The sequence below is a fragment of the Gobio gobio genome, assembly GCF_949357685.1.
Source record: "Gobio gobio genome assembly, chromosome: 10".
Taxonomy (NCBI): Eukaryota; Metazoa; Chordata; class Actinopteri; order Cypriniformes; family Gobionidae; genus Gobio; species Gobio gobio.
In genome coordinates this window covers 6,554,484-6,576,117 of record NC_137116.1, presented here as the reverse complement: position 1 = coordinate 6,576,117, position 21,634 = coordinate 6,554,484, and the positions used below count along the sequence as shown (strand labels likewise).

General features: G+C 38.6%; 1 protein-coding gene across 2 annotated transcripts in view; it reads left to right on the top strand.

Moving 5' to 3' along the window:
* The window catches only part of vps13a (vacuolar protein sorting 13 homolog A), a 115,832-nt gene that overhangs the window by 41,932 nt on the left and 52,266 nt on the right, over positions 1 to 21,634 (top strand). For both annotated transcript variants that reach the window (XM_079827174.1, XM_079827173.1), the window contains exons 26-42: positions 871 to 1,027; positions 1,739 to 1,818; positions 5,292 to 5,351; positions 5,477 to 5,666; positions 6,024 to 6,140; positions 6,221 to 6,324; positions 6,732 to 6,899; positions 8,363 to 8,670; positions 8,822 to 8,969; positions 9,055 to 9,196; positions 12,031 to 12,152; positions 12,260 to 12,429; positions 14,500 to 14,726; positions 16,619 to 16,950; positions 19,122 to 19,475; positions 21,254 to 21,355; positions 21,436 to 21,588. In XM_079827174.1, the coding sequence (XP_079683300.1) occupies positions 871 to 1,027; positions 1,739 to 1,818; positions 5,292 to 5,351; positions 5,477 to 5,666; positions 6,024 to 6,140; positions 6,221 to 6,324; positions 6,732 to 6,899; positions 8,363 to 8,670; positions 8,822 to 8,969; positions 9,055 to 9,196; positions 12,031 to 12,152; positions 12,260 to 12,429; positions 14,500 to 14,726; positions 16,619 to 16,950; positions 19,122 to 19,475; positions 21,254 to 21,355; positions 21,436 to 21,588 (2,934 nt within the window). The remainder of the gene's footprint in view (positions 1 to 870; positions 1,028 to 1,738; positions 1,819 to 5,291; positions 5,352 to 5,476; positions 5,667 to 6,023; positions 6,141 to 6,220; positions 6,325 to 6,731; positions 6,900 to 8,362; positions 8,671 to 8,821; positions 8,970 to 9,054; positions 9,197 to 12,030; positions 12,153 to 12,259; positions 12,430 to 14,499; positions 14,727 to 16,618; positions 16,951 to 19,121; positions 19,476 to 21,253; positions 21,356 to 21,435; positions 21,589 to 21,634) is intronic.

Genomic DNA, 21,634 nt, shown 5'->3' with positions numbered 1-21,634 from the left:
GTGGAATACAAAGGGGGAGAATAGTGCAGTGAGGAAAAGAGCTCTTGCCATAACATATCATATACTCATAACATACTTTCAACACGTTAAAATACCAAACGTTACGTTATTCTCATGAAGGAAAATTGACAGCTCATTCAGTCAAACTGACGCATAAGCTTTATTCGATGCGAACCTTATGATTTGAAATGGCTCATTTTAGTCTTTTTGAATGGAAGTTCCCCGAACCGGAAGTGCCACCCATAATTCAAAACGCAGAAGGCTCGTCAGGAATAAGGTGGATAGAGATGGTATCAGATATGTGTGTATTAGGAGTGTAACGGTACACGTATTTATACCGAACCATTTTGGGACAGGACTCCTGGTACGATACTGAATGCAATCTTTAACAGTTAACAGTAGACTTGTTTTACACGCAGAACACGCTTAAATCTGAGTTCCCACACGAACATATTAAGTATTCAGTCCATTTTATCATGAAATTCAAATGGTAAATGCCTTTAATGTGATGTGACAGATCACTGTATCAACGCGATCATCTCTTCCTAGTCAAAGAATAAACATGAATCAACATTACAAAGGTATGTTGAGGATACATTACAACTTACTGAAACGTGTCGTATGTCGTGTAATCGCTCAATCCACAGCTGTTAGTTCACTAGAGAAATGAACTCTTTCAAAATATATGCACTATATTAGCCGATATATTCACCATACCGAACCGTGACTTCAAAACTGAGGTACTTACCGAACCGTCAGTTTTGTGCACCGTTACACCCCTAGTGTGTGTATATATGGTTAATTTGAAAATGTAACATTTCAAGGCTCCTCCAATCTGACTCTTTTCCCTGTTTTGTTCCTTTGTTCTAGCTTTCCATTCAGCTGTGTCGCTTGTCACGTGGACAGGAAGTGAGCGTTCTGCATCTGTTCATTGATGGATTAGGGACAGAACTCAATCTTCGCACATTTGATATGTCATCGTACACTTTCCTGCGAGAGATCTGCCTTGAGTGTTCAGAGTACTTGGGTAAGTGCAATGCGCAAACACTGTTAAAAAGATTTCTCTTTTTTTTTTAAAGAAAGAAAGAAATGTATGCTTGTATTCAGTGAGGAGGCAATAAACGGCTACAGTAAAGACATTTATAATGTTACAAAATATTTCTGCTTCAAATAAATGCTGTTTTTTTTTCCAACTTTCTAATTATCAAAGTATCCTGAAAAAATGCATCACAGATTCCACAAAAAATATTAGGCAACATAAACTGTTTTCAACATTGATTTTCTGTATGCAAAAATCTAAGGCCTTGTCCACACTAATATGTTTTCATTTGAAAACGCATCTTTTTCTCTCTGTTTTTGCTCTCAGTCCACACTGAGACCGTGTTTTTATGAATTTTTTTTTAGCTTTTTGAAAACTTATCACAATCCTGCAAAGATAACCGAAAATTGACTTGCATTTGCTGTCCTGCAAGCAAATTTGCTTAATAAAATGATCCTACCAAAAGAATAGCATAAGAATTGTATGATGTCTGTTTCGTCTGCATCATCTCAGTGAGCTTTTATGAGGGTTTACGCATGCACAATAAAGTACATTTTGCATTTTCCGACGTTTCGGTGTGGATGAGAAACTTCTGGAAAATGCTAGTGTGGATAGAGAGCGTTTTGAAACAAAAACAAATGTATCCGGATTAATGTAGACGTAGCCTAAAAATTAAAAGGATTTTGTTTTTGTGTGAAGATTCTGAGGACAAGAAAGTTCATCTTATCACCACTCTGGACAATACAGAGGAAGATCTGCTCACTTTGGAGTATGTCAAGGTACATTTGCTTTATCATATTTACAACACATATTAATTTTTCTTTGGGTTCAGGTACTGTATATTAGGGGTGTAACGGTACACAGAAGTCACGGTTCGATAAAAGTTCGGTACAACATGAAAAAAAATCAGCAAATCTCCAATGCTAGGTAGGGCTGTGGGATTAATCGTAATTGATTTTTGATTTTGATTATGGCTTCCAAATGATTATGAAAACAAGATAATCGACATGAAATGATTATTGTGCCGCTGCCGCATTCTGTCCAGCACACCTTTCTGTCCTTCACAACGGTGCACTTTTGTTCCTCCATAAGAGCCCAAACTTAAAGGGTTAGTTCACCCAAAAATGAAAATTCTGTCATTAATTACTTACCCTCATGTCGTTCGACACGCGTCAGACCTCCGTTCATCTTCGGAACAGAAATTAAGATATTTTAGTTGAAATCTGATGGCTCTGAAAGGCCTCCATTGGCTCAATGGCACATTACAATCTCAAGACCCTTAAAAGGTACTAATGACGTCGTTACAAAGTCCATCTCACTACAGTGGTTCTAAAATAACTTTATGAATCGGCGACAATAGTTTTTGTGCGTAAGAAACCCCTAAATAACGACTTATATAGTGATGACGATTTCAAAACACGGCCTCATGAAGCTTCGAAGCGTTATGAATCAGCGAGCCGAATCAGCAGTTTGAATCGCCAAATTTCAGCAGTTTGGCGGTTTGACACGCGATCCGAATCATCATTCGGCTCACTGATTCATAACGCTTCGAAGCTTCATGAGGCCGTGTTTTGAAATCGTCATCACTATATAAGTCGTTATTTAGTCGTTATTTTTTTTTTGTGCACAAAAACTATTGTCGCCGATTCATAAAGTTATTTTAGAACAACTGTAGTGAGATGGACTTTGTAACGACGTCTTTAGTACCTTTTAAGGGTCTTGAGAGTGTAACGTGCCATTGAGCCAATGGAGGCCTTTCAGAGCCATCAGATTTCAACAAAAATATCTTCATTTCTGTTCCGAAGATGAACGGTGGTCTGACGGGTGTCGAACGACATGAGGGTAAGTAATTAATGACAGAATTTTCATTTTTGGGTGAACTAACCCTTTAATATCCAAATCAGCCGAATAAGTGAGTGCTGTAAAATTCAGTATATTGTTGCTAAACTGAAAGAGACGCTGTTCCCCTAGGTAGCCGTCTGTGCCCACTCTCCGAGACAGGGCGGAACGCGCATACGCGAAGTATACTGTGGGCTTCAGATACGTGCCTATACACAAAAATGTCAAAATGCCGTTTTGCTAAGTATCCTCGAAAACTCAGTCGGTTATGTCTTAAGTGAATGTAAACACTGAGAAAGGGTGCATGTGTATCAGTGTATTGGATCTGTGCAGCTCTTAAAGTGACAGCAGCCTAATAAATCTGCTGCAGTCATTATTGTTAATCAAACAACAAAATCACTCACTGCTCTTGAATGAATAAGCTGTATTTTTTAATAAGGAATCAGTCTATATTTAGTATATACAGCAGGTATTTTACATTTGATTACTTCATTCAACTTCTGTTGAAGGCTATTATTTATCTGAATATCACTGTTAGTACATTTGATTAATGTGTTGTGCGGAGCCCACGCTGTCATTTTCTTTGTGTGTGAGGGTTCATTAAAATGCGGTGACAATGGTGGATGTACAAAGTTCAATATTACGCTTTTCAAGAAATCAAGGAAAGATGAGCGAAAAGGAGAAAAAGAGCCTACTTTGCCTTTCCACGAGGAGACAGTGAGGGAAGCGGCACCTGAGACTTCCCATTTCCTGGACACTAATATTTCATCACTGGATTTCCACGACACAAATCGGCACAATGTCAAATGATTTTGTCTCATTATAACAGTGGAAACAACTTAAAATACTCTGTTATTTATGGTCAGACAAAGTAAGACATCATTTTAAACTGTAAAAGGTCTATATTTATTTTTATTGTCCTTTTGTAAAATAAAGAAAACAGGATACCGCTTTCTGTTGTCTTGGGTTTCCTTTCCATGACATTTGTAGAGCATGTCACAAAAATGAATGGAAACTCTGCATATAGGCTACTAGCAAGTGTCATCTGAACTCTTGTTTTGCGTTGGTGTATAGACAGTGTCTTCTTCTGCTCTTTTTCCTCTTGTGGCGGTTAGCAAATAGCGTTGCATTACCGCGCAACCCCTTCTGGATTGGAGTGGGGGTCGCCCTGGCTGACTGAATTCGTCATTTGACTGTATGCACCGAACCGTGACTGGTTTAGGATAAATGCATGTACCGTTACACCCCTACTGTGTGTGTTTGTGTGTATAAGGGCTGTTTGTCATCACATTGAATCTGTCTCAGGCAGTTTTCTTGGTCATGTTGGTGTCTCTCAGCTTGAGGGTGTTAAAAGTGTAGTTGGATGCCATCTTTATGTGGGGCATTTTTTAAATTGTAGCTTTAATAAGCCAAACGTTAACACAAAATCTAAGCCTTAAAAAAAAAAAAAAAGACTAGCTCTCCTTTTAAATGCAGTCAAACTTTTATTGAATTTTTTTTTTTTTTTCATCAAATCATCCTGTAGTCCATGTGTTTGACATCTCTTTCCAGTGCAATATGGTGTGAAATATAACATAAATTGATGAATGATATACAGTAATGTGCAAAAGTCTTGGGTATGTTAGTATTTTCAACCCAAAAAATGGTTTTGAGCCAGTTATTTATATCCTTTTCTGTAGTGTCAGAAGGAAATATCATTTTACATTTCCTAGATGGACTCGATGATGGTGAGATCTAGGGATGTATCGATATGAAGTTTTGGCCAATATTGATAATTCTTTATATTTGAAAAACGATATATTGGCCGATAAATCTAAATCCAAATTTGAAAAGTCTCTCCATCAAAAGCCATGTCCCAAGCACACAATTATGATGTTCTTATTATAATATTATGTAGCCTATATGAGAGACTTGTGCTGCACATTGCGCATAACCGTTTTCCTTTTTGAAGTGATTTCAATCATATTTCAAGCTATTCAAAACCATCATGGCGAAACAGTTCACATCTGAAGTGTCTCAGCTGAAGGAAATAATCCATTATGTATCTGCTTTAATATATCGGCTACATTTTCTTATCGGACTGATAATGATAACATTAAAAATTAACATATATCGGCCGATACCGATTTATGGTGGCCGATATATCACTAGTGACATTAGATCTCTGTGTTGTTGTCAGACACCTTGTGCATACAAAACTCTCACTGGATTATTACAATTAATGGCCAAAGGAATGTTTGCTAATGTTAATTTCCTACGGACACACTACTGCAAAAGATATAAATAACTGGCTTAAAACCTTTTTAATACTAACGTGCGCAAGACTTTTGCACAGTTAAATGCACGGTTATATGATTCTATGAGCATAGCCCTATGCATAAGAACATCCCAATAATACCCTCTTCTTTTTCAGGCGGACAAAAATTCACCAGAATTTAAAACAATGTATAAAAACACAGAGCAACTAATCAAGGTAAGCTTGTTCACAAATCAGAGCTCCGAATTTCTCTACAGCTAATGCGATAGCCAATCAGATCATAAATCGAATGCTAATTTCAAGCGTTTGTTAAAATTCTTATTCTGTGGTCTTTGCACCAGGTGAATTTCTCCTCGCTGGATGTGCACCTGCACACAGAGGCACTCCTCAACTCCATGAATTTCCTGAATAACCTCCTCCCACCCATGAATAAAGAGACACAGGAGGAGGAGCCCGTCCTACCCAAGGAGGAAGAGGAAGAAGAAGAAGAGGAGGCAAAAAAAGAGGATTCTGCTGTTGCAAAGAAATCTTGTAAGAAAGTCAGATGTTCATGATGATACTTAATTTTAGGGTTTAATTCTAGCTATTAACTAGTTGCTTATTAGCATGCATATTACTAGGATATTGGCTGTTTATTAGTACTTATAAAGCACATATTAAGGCCTTATTCTGCATGACCATATTCTACATCCCTTAATCCTACCCAAAACCCAAACTTAACAACCTTAATAACTTTTAATAAGCAGTAAGTTAGGAGTTTATTGAGGCAAAAGTTATAGTTAATAGTGAATGTGTTCCCCACACTAAAGTGTGACCATGTTCATTTTTTATGATTTTCTTATTTTGTCATGATATCATTTTAATCTCATATTTTTGGATTTTTGTCAGCCAATAAGAAGTCAAAGTTTGAGGATGTGGTGAGTTTGCACATCCGAGCAGACCTCAACTGTCTGAAGGTCTTCATAAGAGGAGAGAAAGCCAGGATCTCTGAGATCAGCATAGAGGGTAATACACATTTCTGTAGATGCAAATCAACTCAATAAAGTTGGGATATGATCCGTTACAGCATGTTCTGTCTTTACCAGGGCTAGTTTCTGAAGTTCAGATGAAGAAGAAATCTGTGGAGATTCTGGCTAACCTCAAGAACATTATAATTCTGGATTGTGACAAAGAGGCACTATATAAAAAGGTAGAAAATGCTGTACTTTTAAGGATAAATAAATCATAGAATGGGAACTAAATTGGCAAAATGTGTAATATTATGTTATGCAATAATAGTATTAGAACAAAAATAAACAATAAAATATTGATTTTTAACCACACATTTCACTCACATTTTATCTAAAGTAACAGTATTGTTTATTAAATTATACAATTCTTTATTTACAATTCCAATGTTTAAAAAATAATGGTGAAAAAATGCTGCCACATTAGTAAAAAAAATGACAGATACCTCATCTTATTGACTTTGGGCTAAAAAAATGTTAGGGGATTTTTAACCGTTTTTAAATGTAATTTTGTATCATTCATGAGAAGAAAGGAGAGGTGTGAGATGTAATGGATTTAGTCTAATGATGGAATTATGATGATCTGTAGGCGGTGTCCATCGCGGATAAGGAGGTGTTTGATTTCCACATGGTGAACCATGTGGATGCAACGGAGGGGGACTCCTATACAGACATGCACATTGTGGACACCAGTGTAACTTTGACTGTGGGCTGCATTCAGGTTATCTTCCTCAACAAGTTTGTGTCCTCAATACTGGTAAGTGTTCATCTCATACACTACCGCATCCACCATTCTTCCCATACTAAGAAAGTTAGTTGAAAAAAAAAAATAATAGTGATAATGATAACACTGTTTATTTAAAAAAAAAAAAAAAAAAAGCATTTTTAGCACCCATTACTTATACATTTAAAAACAGAAGAGGGCCTAGAACTGAACCTTGGGGGTCGCCCTAGTTTCTGAAAGGATTGGTCCACTTCAGAATTAAAATTTCCTGATAATTTACTCACCCCCCCATCATCCAAAATGTTCATGTCTTTCTTTCTTCAGTTAAAAACATTTCAGGATTTTTCTCCATATATTTTTCTCCAAATTGCAGTCTGCAGCTTCAAAGAGCTCGACACGATCCCAGCCGAGGAATAAGGTTCTTATCTAGCCAAACCATCTGCCATTTTCTAAAAAATATAAAAATAATTTACTTTTCAACCACAAATGTTTGTTTTGCGCTGCTCTGCGATGCGCCACGTATGACATAATCATGTTGGAAAGGTAAGCGGGTTAGTGTAAAAAACTCAATCTCATTCGCTCCTCCTACTTCAAAATCGTCCAACATCGTTTACCTTGTTTTGTGAAGAGCATTTGACTTAGTCTTTGTACATTCGCTGTGTAAACACTGGGGTGGTAGCCTAGAAATCTAGACGCACCCTAGCGGCAGCAAAGCTAAAATCTAGTTTAATCTATCAACTAGCTCCGCTTCACCTTCTTCGTTGCTCTTGTTGGTTGTAGTGCCTATCCTATTCTAATCCTATTGCGTGCAGAGGGAATTTGAAAGACAACCGTTTATCCCGGCCCTCGGATTGAGCCCTGCCAATGGTGTGTTCCCAGACCCAACATCTTGATGTGGGTCTGGCTTGTCAGGTTACTGGGGCGGTACTTCTGTCTATGTCACGTGACCTTTCCAACATGATTACATAATACGTGGGTCAGAGCAGCACAAGACAAACATTTGTGGTTGAAAAGTGTATATGTATATACGTATATATACATTTATATATTTTTAGAAAATGACAGATGGTTTGGCTAGATAAGGCCCTTATTCCTTGGCTGGGATCGTGTTGAGCTCTTTGAAGCTGCATTGAAACTGCAATTTAGACCTTCAGCCCGTTGGTTGCTGAAGTCCCCTATATGGAGAAAAATCTTTTCCTCAAAAAAAGAAAAAGGTTTCCTCAAAAACCTTAATTTCTTTTCGACTGAAGAAAGACATGAACATCTTGGATGACTTAAATTAACAGGAAATTTTAATTCTGAAGTGAACTAATCCTTTATTAGAAACTAATTTCTACTTCGCGAGTAAATCTTGTTTTTCTTTACTTACTCTGTAACTTTGAAAATCACAGCAAATATGGGAATCATGCAACTTACTTTTTGAATTTTATTAGCCTGAATTTAATTTGTCTAATGGTCTCTCTCTCTCTCTTCCTCTTTTTATTTTTCCTCTTCAGGCATTTATTAATAATTTCCAGGAGGCTAAAAATGCACTGGCGGAGGTAACTGCACAGGCAGCAGAGAAAGCAGCCACTGGGGTTTTGGAGCTGGCAGAGAGAAGTACTCGCATCTCCCTGAACGTTGACATCAAAGCTCCAGTTGTCTTCCTCCCACAATCTTCTGTTTCCCACAATGTCATTGTGGCAGATCTGGGTTTAGTGACAGTCAAGAACCGCTTTGAAATGGTCTCCTCTCCAACACACACCAAGATCCCCCCTGTCATGGACATCATGGCTGTTGGACTGAGTGATCTTAAAATGTTCAGGTTAGGAGAGTATTACAAATCACTTTTTCTGTATTTTTAAACACATTGACTAATTTGATTTAACAGCCCTAAAATAAAATTTGCATTGCTTGATGAATGATGTTTCTAATATTTTTGTATTATTTTGTATTATTATTATTATTTTTTTTAGGACCACATTCAGTGATGGACAATTTAAGAGTGAGATTCAGTTACTCAAACCAGTCAATATGGACCTGTCAATCAAACGCAATCTCGCTGCCTCCTGGTATCACAGCATACCTGATATCCAGATTAATGCACACCTCAAACCCATGAGCGTAAGAGCATATATTTGTGTTTATTTCTATGTGTGATTTACAGGCGTAAAGGATATTGCAGCTAATATGAATGTGTTTATTGCAGCTGATCTTGAGTCAGGAGGACCTGACTATAGTGCTGAAGACTCTGAGTGAGAATCTGTCTGAGACTTCTGGTGATCCTCCAGCGCCGTCCAGCTCTGATAAAGGAGACACCCTTTCTACCAAAGATTCCCAGAATTCTGGAGGTATAAGAAATACACAAACACAGACAGTGAAGCTTTATCGATCACTGCTGCACAGGTTATGTCAAACACACTTTCTATGTCGTTGTCTTTGCACGTTTGCCTGGAATCCTGCTATTTAAGCATTAATTATCATACAAGTATTAAAAAAGTATTGCAAATCATGTTATAGCTATTCCAAATGACGTAAATGAATATAATTTTCAAAGAATATTTTAGTAATTCAATGTTTTTGTCAAAATAACAAAGAAACACTGTATAACATTTAGTCTTTATCTTGACACACGACACATGCCACGACTCATAAATGTCATATATTACCTGTGACCTTCCTACCTGTTAGACATACAGAAATTGAATAAAGTTATCAAACACCTTTCTTAACTGCATAAATAATAAATTAAATATAGATTAATCCTTATTAAAGCTACACTTTGCTCTGTTCCCTTTGTTTTTTGATTAACATTAATGACAGACATCATTAGTGGCTGCTGTCACTTTAAGATTTGCCGCTGCCAAACATGGCACGGATCTGATGCGTCGGCATCTCATTTCCTCACAAGTCTTTAAGTTCCTTTAAGACTGCTCTTATTAGAATACTCAACAAAACGGCATTTTGGCATAAATCTGTGTGTTATTGTTTGTTCAAGTGCTAAAGAGATTCTAGTGCACTTGTCTGTGTGCATGATATTGGTGCTCGTCTTTCTGTGTGTGTGTGTGTGTGTGTCTCAATCAGCTCCCTAGCTTCCTAGGTTGTGAATCAGTATACAGTACATCCAGAAAGTATTCACAGCGCTTCACTTTTCCCACATTTTGTTAGGTTACAGCCTTATTCCAAAATGAATTAAATTGCAAATTTGCAAATGTATTAAAAATAAAAAACAAAACAAAAAGTCACATGTACATAAGTATTCACAGCCTTTGCTCAATACTTTGTTGAAGCACCTTTGGCACCAATTACAGCCTTAAGTCTTTTTGAGTATGATACTACAAGCTTGGCATACCTATTTTTGGGCAATTTCTCCCATTCTTCTTTGCAGGTCCTCTCAAGCTCCATCAGTTTGAATGGGGAGCGTCAGTGCACAGCCATTTTCTGATCTCTAGAGAGATGTTCAATCGGGTTCAAGTCTGGGCTCTGGCTGGGCCACTCAAAGACATTCACAGAGTTGTCCCATAGCCACTCCTTTGTTATCTTGGCTGTGTGCTTAGGGTCGTTGTCCTGTTGGAAGATGAACCTTTGCTCCAGTCTGAGGTCCAGAGTGCTCTGGAGCAGGTTTTCATCAAGGATGTCTCTGTACATTGTTACATCTTTTCCTCGATCTTGACTAGTCTCCCAGTTCCTGCTGCTCAAAAACATCCCCACAGCATGATGCTGCCACCACCATGCTTCACTGTAGGGATGGTATTGGCCAGGTGATGAGCGGTGCCTGGTTTCCTCCAGACATGATGCTTGCCATTCAGACCAAAGAGTTCAATCTTTGTTTCATCAGACCAGAAAATTTTGTTTCTCATGGTCTGAGAGTCCTTCGGGTGCCTTTTGGCAAGCTCCAACGGGCTGTCATGTGCCTTTTACTGAGGAGTGGCTTCCGTCTGGCCTCTCTACCATACAGGCTTGATTGGTGGAGTGCTGCAGAGATGGTTGTTCTTTTGGAAGGTTCTCCGCTCTCTACAGAGAAACACTGAAGCTCTGTCAGAGTGACCATCGGGTTCTTGGTCATCTCCCTGACTAAGGCCCTTCTCCCCTGATTGCTCAGTTTGACCGGACGGCCAGTTCTAAGAAGAGTTCTGGTAGTTTTAAACTTCTTCCATTCACGGATGATGGAGCTCATTGGGACCTTCAATGCTGCAGATATGGTTCTGTACCCTTCCCCAGATCTGTGCCTTGATACAATCCTGTCACGGAGGTCTACAGACAATTCCTTGGACTTCATTGGTTTGTGCTCTGACATGCACTGTTAACTGTGGGACCTTTATATAGACAGGTGTGTGCCTTTCCAAATCATGTCCAATCAACTGAATTTACCACAGCTGGACTTCAGTAAAGTTGCAGAAACATCTCAAGAATGATCAGTGGAAACAGGATGCACCTGAGCTCAATTTTGAGTGTCGTGGCAAAGGCTGTGAATACTTATGTAAATGTGATTCATTTGTTTTTGTCCTCCTGTTTTTTGTTTTTTAATACATTTGCAAAGATTTCAAACAAACTTCTTTCACGTTGTCATTATGAGGTATTATTTGTAGAATTTTGAGGAAAATAATGAATTTAATCAATTTTGGAATAAGGCTGTAACATAACAAAATGTGGAAAAAGTGAACCGATGTGAATACTTTCTGGATGCACTGTATTGTGTACATGAATGTGGCCCTGATCGGTGCCCCCTTACTGCATTAGGGAGCTGATTGAGACACACCCGCACATACAGGACATTCACAGACAGCCCATTCTCTTCTGTCTTGTCACGTTTGAATGGTTTAACAGCATTTGCATGAATAAGAGCGTGATCATATAATGTAACGCAAGCCAAAGGATGATAGAAAAATGAATGCTGCGTTAAATATTTTTAACGTGTTTAACTGAAAAAAATAATCGCATGCATTAACGCGCTCATTTTGACAGCACTAATACACTCTTAGAAATGTGTAGAATAGATGTCCTGGTCAAAATTTTGAACTCAAATTTAAAATGTATATTAAAATATATATTTTTATTGTTTTTTTTCTTAGCAGGTTTGTAATAATAATTATCACAGAATTGCCCATGTATTTATTAATTCAAACTTGTTTCCCAATTCAAAAAAGTATTGAGATAATATTGGAGTACTTTTATTTTGTTGTAGGGAACACAGTTGTGACCGCAGCAGTGGTGGAGGGCCAGAAAACAGGCAAACTAAAGAACACTCTGAAACTGGACTTCAAGTTTGACTCTATGACACTGGTCCTGTACAGCCCGAACAACGAGGTGACAAAATACACTCAATTCACAGTAGATGAACACGTAATGCTAACATATGTTTACTAAGTTTAAATATTTTGCATTCTGTTTTTTTGTAATCTGTCTGTGTATAGGTCCAGTTATCAGACTCCCGTGATGAGAGTTTGAAGTTGGCGGAGTTCATGCTGGGTACGATCTCCACCGCTGTGCACATGTTCTCTGACAGCTCCATGAAAGCCTCCCTCAAACTCACAAACTGCCTCCTGGATGACAAGAGACAGAGGGTGAAAATGATCACATCCAGGTAGATCACACACACTCAAGATGCTCCAGTTGTGTTAAATGTTGTTTTATATGTACAAATGTAATGTCCTTCTGCCCTATGCAATTGACATTAGAGTCATTGCTCATATTCTGTGACACCGCTACAACTAATTGATCAAATCAGTAATAGTCAAATAATTTAGTTTTCTTAGTTTTTTTGTCACTAATAGTTTGCGCTTAATCACTAATATTGTAGCATTTATATATAACAAATTTTTTGCACAAAACAAATGTTTTCATATAGAATTAATCAATTAATTGAAGAAAGAATCAGTAGATTATTTGATTATTAAAAGTTTCTTTGCTCTGTGTATGGATAACCTTTATATCTGAAATCACTAATGTTGAAATAATAATATTTTAAGCCATTTTTGCACAAAACATATGCTTACATATAGGGCTGTGACGGTATGGGATTTTTTCTTACTGCGGTGAAGAAGCAACAAATCTTGCGGTTTGGCGGTTAATCAATCTGTATTTTGTAGCCTATATATTATGCTTATTCTCCATTTCTTTATTTTTTATTTAATGTGTATTTTTGCCATTTGTTGTGTTGTTTCTGGAGCTGCTATAACAAGCGAATTTCTCCATCTCTGGATCAATAAAGTCTTATCTTATCTTGATCATGTAAATGGGCAGCAGAAATTCAGAGCATTGATTGGTGTTTCCATAAGTTTTGCCCAGTTATTTACAGGATTTTCTGTTTCGTTATTTCGTTTCGTATTCGCTTTGAAAAATTCTAATTATTAACATCATAAACATATTAACAACAATAATATGAAATAAAATGTATTTATATAACTTTGTTGTTGTTTTTATATCTTTTGAGTTTAATCGATATTATGGAACAGTTTTTTTCATCGTTTGCATTGAAAAAATGTCTTGTTTTTTGTAGAATAAATTATTCAAAGTATCAACAAGTTGCGTTTGGATGAGTGCGTTTATATCCACAGACTACCTGAAAAACAATGTCTAAAGAAATAAGAATTGAAGTTTTGACAACTCATCAGAACTAAGCAATGTTAGGGCAGGTTGAGCTCGACTTGATCTTTCTGCAGCTTTCTCTTCTTTTCTCAACGGTACGGAATGGCACCATTTCTTCAACCAAATAGCGAGTCATGAATAATGTCATCCGGCGCTAGCACCGTCAACTGTAACTTATTGCCTAAACCAGAGAAGTATCGCTACTTGCAATTAAAATCTATCTCCAGCTGTTTATGTTATGGTTTTGTCTTTTATGCCTGTGTTTGTGTGAATTTAATTGAACATTATCTGTAAACATCACAAGTACTTAAACCTAGCAGTTAATTAATAATAATCAGACACACAGACAAAATAAATCCCCCATATGTTTAATGGACTGTCCCTCCCTTGCGCAGAAAGGTTTTTTTTCTCCAGAAGCCCTTGAACGTAGGACTCACGGAAGACAGTAAATTATAAGCAATGATTATTGTGTTTGTACACCATATGCAGTCCAATACTTTCACGTCACACCCCTACTTACATATCCAATTAATACAAAATAAAAAAACGATTATCAAAAGTTTCTTTGCTCCGTGCATTGAGAACCTCTTTATCTGAAATCACTAATGTTGAAACATTAATATTTTAAACCTTTTTTGCACAAAATATATGCTTACATATCCAATTAATCGATGAGTCGAAGGGGGAAAAAATCTATAGATTATCGAGTTCTCAAAAGTGTTTTTGCTCGGAGCATGGAGAACCTTTTTTGCAAATCTTTAATTTTCAAACATTACTATTTCAAACTTTTTTTGCACAAAATGTATGTATCTAATTAATCGAAGAAAGAATTAATAGATTATTCAATTCTCAAAATTTTCTTTGCTCTATGAGTAATTTCAGAAAGAGGTTCTTCATGCACACTGTAACATTTATATTTTAAAGCTTTTTTGCACAAAATGTTTGCTTACATATCCAATTGAAGAAAGAGTCAATAGATTAATTGATTATGAAAAGATGTTAGTTGCAGCCTTGTGGTAAATAAAGTTTGTCACTAAATGTCTTCCCTAATTTCCTGCTGCTTTAGGATGATGGCGATGCGTCAGGGCAGGGAAGGCAATGTGATGGTAGACGTGAGTTACCGACAAGGCCGGGATTATACCGTCCTGGACACCCTTGTTCAGGACTTCTATCTGTGTGCCAGTGTTGAGTTCCTGCTCACAGTAGCTGATGTCTTTCTTAAAGCTATGGCCGACGGCTTTTCTGGTCCTCCTAAGAGCAACAAACAACCTGCCAGTTCCTCTAAAGACCCAGGTTAGTGTTTTGTAGTCAAGGTACTTGAACTATCTTCTATCTGTGTGCCAAATTTCACAACTTTTTACCATACGGTGCTGTGGGCTGCCATAAACTCAAGAGCGGAAGAAGAACACTAACAAATGCAATAGTGCCCTTATAAATGAATAAAAATGACAGAAACAATGTAAAAATGAAAACATCTAAATCAAAATATTAAAGGGGTGGTAAAACACATTCTTTTGAAGGCTTGACTGTGTTTGTGGGGTGCACTGTAACATGTGTTCATGCTTCGTTTTAAAAAAAATTGCCTTATTTTTCATATATTTGACCTTTATTCTACACTGCTCTGTCCCTCCTTGTAAAACGGTCTGATGCTTTCCGGGTTGTATGAAGCCAGTCCCTCAAAAATACGCAGTGGGCTCTGATTGGTTAGCTGGCCTAGTGTGTTCTGATTCGCTAACCGCAGTGCACGGTTGTCGGAAACGTCACGCCCCTTACCTGGAGGCTGTGCTTTGGTCGGCGTCAATAAAACCATCTGAGCCCGAATCAGACCCAGAACATTTGAGTGAAGATGATCGAGCAGAACCTGTTCAGTCCTCAAGAGTAAAGACTGCGGATCTATAATGATCGCTACTGAATGGCACTGTTACTTTTGTATTTTTAGAACGATTATAGCCAAATATCTGTCGCAAGAACTATTAACCCAAAACGAACACTAAGCACTGGCTTTACTAGTAAGTTAGCCAAATCACACACAGAACCATGTTTAGCATGCCTGAAGATAAACAATACATAAAAGCTCTAATCAAAGAATCATTTACACTAATGTCAGGTTCGCTGTTGAGATTTTAACGTTAGTGTTTGTAATGTTAGGTGTTCGTCGGATAACGTTAAGTATGAATGAGCATTTAACAGACTGGTTTGCAGAACAGCGTTGTCATCTGTTTACTTCCTTGCTACAACCTATTACAGGAAAACACATCGATGAAAAATAAATCAGACTTACAGGTTGTGGCCCGTAAACAGCTTCTGTTTGTAAATCCAGCTTTCAGGACAAGCCGTTGTGCATATCCTGTATTGAACTCGCGAAGTTTGTGGAAGTTTGTGTTGTCCTCCGTGAAATGTGCAGCGCGCGCGTCGTGCATCCATGCACCGGCAGTGTTTTTTTCACGCAGCTGACGTTGTGCAAATCTGGCATTGAACTCGCGAAGTTTGTGTTGTCCTCCGTGAAATGTGCAGCGCGCGCGTCGTGCATCCACGCACCGGCAGTGTTTTTTTCACGCAGCTGACGTTGTGCAAATCCGGCATTGAAATCGCGAAGACGGTGGATGTTTTCCTCTGTTAGATGTGCTGCAGAGAGCCCTGCGCGCCTGATTCCCCGCTGACTCAAACACACGTGCATATAACATGCTGTATGTTAAACGCTCTGCAACGCACCCCCGTCCCAAGGAAGGCTGAACAGAGCAAGTACCCCAGACCTGCAATCCGGATGGAAATAACAGCGTTTCCTCGGCATCGCGGCAACAACACTCCAGCCTAACTAACTTATACCACAACAGCGCCGCGATACAAAATGGCCTCACCCTCCCTTATTTAATATTCTCGGAGGAGGGGTTTATGTAAATATTGAGCCTGTTGATGTCACCAACCCTGGAGGAATGTGTGTAGTCGCCTACTGGCCGTTTGCTGTAGTTCTTAGAAACTGATTTCTTTAAAAGCAAATATCTCCCTTTGCTTTAAACTTTGAACGTTGTAACTTTGCAGATGTTGTTTATGCTCAAGCAGCAACATTACACGCTAGCTAAAGTTAGAATAGTGAAATCGTGGTTTACCACCCCTTTAACAAAAACTATAATAGTATATCACTGATACTAACACTAGTTATTTGATTTGTGTCTTTCTCTTTCTAGCGGTTCCTGCTCCACCAGTGGTTTCCAAAACCGAGATGAACATTGTGGTGAGGAATCCTGAGATCGTTTTTGTGGCCGACCTCACACGTGCTGACGCTCCGGCTCTGGTCATGACGACGCAGTGTGAGCTGCTGATGAAGAGCGAGCCCAGCGGTCAGTCAATGACGGCCGCCATTTCAGATCTGAAGGTGATGGCGTGTCCGTTTGTGCGAGAGAAGCGTGAGCACAATGTGACGACAGTGCTTCAACCATGTCAGGTGTTCTTCCAGAGCAGCCAATCACCTTCTCAGCCTCAGTCCATCGAGCTGTCCATTAGCTCCCTCACACTCAAGGTGATTTAGCTTTAAATTGTGATCAGCTCCCATTTAGAAATCATTAATATCTTAAAGCTATGGCCTGTTTAATTCTGAGGGGCAGTGTTTTATCAAACTTAAGGTCATAAAAAGTCTTAAATATCTTGAATGGTATAATAAAAGTCTTTATTATAATTTTAAGACAGAAAAGCAGTAACCACAATGTGGCTTAAAATTATTATTAAACAATATTAATCTTCAAAAGATGATGATTTAATTAAATAAATGTGAGTGCTGCAAGTTTCATTGTAAAAACGTGGTGCAGTTGTACTTTCTACAGGCTCGCGGTTTCAGTGCAGTTCACAATAAATACTGCACATTTATGCCAATATATCTACTGTTGATGAACTATGATAATAAATTGACTGTTTTCCCTAATTTGAAAAAATGTAGGAGCACTTAAAGAACTTCAGGGGCGCAATGAGAATTTATCAACTCATTTGTTTTTCCTTATTTTCCTTATTTTATTTATTTGAATACAAACACTAGGTTTTTAAACATTTCTGCTTCAAACTGTATTTATTTAATAATTAAGGAATTATGTATATTCTAAAGATTAAATTAAATGGCAGATTTTTTTTCCAACTGAAATACTAATAATAACCAGAAAAAAATATGATAATAACAAAACATATGCCCAAAATACAATGGGACTCTTATTTTGAAATGTCTTCATTATTTCTGGCTGCTGCTCATTCAAATCTATGAGGGAGATAAAATATCCACTCTTACAAACATCTAGATCATATTACAATACAAACACCATAAAGTAAACATTGTCATAATTCATCAACTCGTAATTCATAATTCATGCTGTCCAAAGGCTTTGGGGGATGGGCAGTATCGCTGGCGCCATGATCAGGTCCTCAGGGCTCTGGCAGATACAATCACTGCAGAGATTCAGAGCAGTAAGTGTCAGTATCCCTCCAAGCATACCATCTCCTTTGTCAGAGCTGGGGAGAAGGAACAACAGCAGCTACACTCAACAGGTGGAGTTTATATGCAAGAGAGTCTCCAATGCAAGAGACTGGCACTTCCAAGTGGACCTGTGAAGACAGCTTAAGTTCCTGAAGGACATCACGACCACTTCACTCTGCCCAGACGTGGTGATAACATCTGAGTCGACTAGGCAGGTGGTCATAGTGGAGCTTACTGTCCCCTGGGAAGACCGATTGGAGGAGGCAAACGAGTGCAAGAGAGCCAAGTATGCAGAGCTAGTGGAGGAGCGGCAGCTGGAAAGTATGCAGCCAGCCAGTGGAGGTTGGTTGCTGGGGCTTTGCTGGACAGTCGTTGCTCCGAACACTCAAACTCCTTGGATTTAAAGGACAATTGTGCAGACGAGCCATAAAGAACATCTCTGAGGCTGCCGAAAAAGCCTCACGATGGCTCCATATCCAGAGGGGGGATCCGTGGAGTAGCATGCCACTTGGACACAGGTCGTGGACTGATCACCCCCGGCAGGGTCCCCCGGGCAAGGGTGTCTGTTGATTAAAGACCTGAAACACCTGTTGACCCCGGGATCATTACTGATGACGTGTCCAAGTAGCACCAGCCGGTATATGTTAGAACTATCAACAGTGATTCACAAGCAATCGTTTGGCATAAATGCAAGGTATTCTTTGATTGCGAACTGCTCTGAAAATGCACAACAGCGCCACGTTCTCTTTGAACATGCAGTGATCATAGAAATCATCGCCTTTTGAAGTTTAATAATCACATTAAGTCTTATCACAAATGCTGTTTTCCGGCCTCAAATTTAAGACCTTTTAAAATTTACACCGTTTAAAATATATGACTTTTTATGACCTTACATTAGGAAAAGAAAATTAATTTTATCATATTCACTGAATTTACAGTTCGCACACATCTATTATTCATTGTAAATGTGAGTGATATGCTCACACTGTCGAGTCCTGTAAAAGAATCTGAGATGCATGATTTATTTTGAGATTTTATGGGTTTGTACTGAATGGACATACAGTATTCATTTTATTTGTGCAGGTCTTAAAAAGCCTTGCATTTGATTTATTTTTTTTTTTCCTGCGGCTACCCTGTAAAATAGTTATGATTGTTGTTAAAACATTATTGGCACAACAACGCTATGAAACCTTTTAGTTCCCTGTCTGATACTGGTCTTCCTGTTCCCAAAGGTGTCTCCCATCATCATAAACACCGTCATCACCATACAGTCAGCGCTGAGCCCTGCACCCGAGACCCCCGAGGAGCATGAGAGCCCCGTGCCACAGGATCTGTGGGAACGCCGCGACCTGCGAGACCTGAAGCTCTGGTTCCTGGAGGAAGGAGGAGAGGAAGTCACCCACTCCGTCATTCCACTCATTCCTCAGGGAGAGTCTCTCAAAATGAGCATCCACTCCATCTGCCTGACGCTGGAGGCCGGGGTGGGCCATCGCACCGTGCCCATGCTGCTGGCCAAAGCCTCGTTCCAGGGAGACGTGAAGAACTGGAGTACTCTCATTAACCTGCACTGTCATCTGGACTTGGAGGTCAGAGAATTGTAGTACAATGTAGGGTTGCACGAATAATCGCAATTAAAACCGAAAATACGATATGACTTATGAGATCCGCCGGTGATTTCAGTGTTTCAAAGTGCCTCGGTTGACAGTAAATGCTGCTTCACACAAACTCATCTGAGTTTGGGTCACTTATTACGTTCATTTGGGAAAGCGACAAATGCCAACCAGGGCTTGACATTAACACCTGCCAACCCGCCAAATGCGTGTGTATTTCAGCAGTGGTGTGTAACACAGTCACTCCTACTAGCCACGTTGACGGGGTGACTTTTATATATAATATATACAATTTTCTATTGTAGTCTCTTAAAAAGGCATCTGAAATTATAAACTAAGTGCAATGTAGTGTTGTCAAAAATACAGATTTTTCCGATACATAACGATACTGAAATATCTGAAACGCTTCCAATACTAATTTTTTCTCAGAAGAGACACACAATTAAAAGCCTTTTTATTACGAGTGTCTCTTTCTCTCTCTTTCTCATCTCTCCGACAGCGAGTGACACACAAACCCTCCTCCCCTCACTCACTCGCTTAATTTGCTCCAGATGAATATTGTTGCTGTAACAGGTCATGAATTTCACAGTGGGATTGTGCGTATTGCGCATAATTTTACTCATTCCCACATATTTTGTGCTCACACCCAAAGTGTGGCACATAAAGCCGCCTCTCAGCACTAAATTGAGTTCTTTTTTGCTGCTTATTGCACTTTAACAGTCAAATACACACAAAATAATGTCAAAATGCCGGTCTTGGTGTGTATTCACGTAAACAGTCAGTTCTGTTTGAAGTGAACGTAAACAGTTGAGAAAGAAAACACATGTGTAACAGTATAATGGATCCGTGCGTCAGGTCTTAAAGTGACAGCAGCCTAATAAACCTGCTGCCAAATTATGAGCTAATATAAAAAATATCTATATGGCAGTTTTTCCCCATGGTATCAATGTGAAAATTGTGGCCAGTGAAAATACTGAGCCGCAGTGGCTGCTGAGCAAAAAACGTTAATGTCAAGCTCTGATTGTTATTAAAATTATAAGTCATACTATATATTATAGTTGTTTATAGTCATCATATTGATACATAATCACAAAGTTATTTGGCCAAATTATGCATCTCTACACACAAGCACAGAAAACCTGGAGCTTTTTTCATGAATCCATACTCTCAGCAATCCCAACATCCTTATACTCTATTCCAAGAATCCTTATACTCTATTCATGCTATTTGTGTTTTTATAAACCATGAAAATACTCACAAAATATTCCCATTTGCTTATAATATCTCAAAATAACATCTTAGGTGTCCGCAGTGCCAATGCGATTTAATAACAACACGTTTTGAATGCAGAGTGCTGCTTTATTTTTAACTTTTCGTAACTCCATATATTTTTGCCTGTTACACTCTATTATTTAATATAAAATGACACAATGTTACACCGTTTTTTTTAGAGGAATTTTCATCATAATGTCACCATGTGTCAGCAGTCCCAGTGTTTCAACTAGTGGCAGAACCCCATTTGAACTGCTTTGCTAGATTTGCAACATGCACACTTTTAACCTGCACACCATCTTGACTCTCATGGAGTGAGATGCTGAAAAAACAGTGAAATGTCACAAGACGTGAACAAAACATCCATCCATTCTGTGTCAAGTTTATTGCCATTGTTCTGTGGCTCTGCTATCTAGCTTCTACAATATTTTGAGTATGCTGGACAAATTAGTGTGCTATAACAAGCTGTTTGTTTCCTGTAGGTGAATTATTATAATGAGATGATGGGTTTGTGGGAACCGCTGCTGGAGCCGCTGGACGATGAGGAAAAAGATGGCTTTAGACCATGGACTCTGTCACTGAAGGTTACCTTTCATTACAGCCCTAATCTTTTTCTAAAATAACTTTTCATGAATTCATATGATAAATAATATTATCTCTGCAGATGAAGAAGAAATCAGTAACATTTTCTGGGGTATCTGATGAGGTGGACAGCAGTGTGCCTGATTATAAAACAGTCATCAGCTTCATGAGTAAAGACCAGCTTAATGTCACCCTCTCCAAGTGTGGCCTTCACATGCTCAGTAATCTAGGAATGGTAAGAGCTTGAGATGATTCCAGTGGTTGAAAAGAGACGTCCTTCT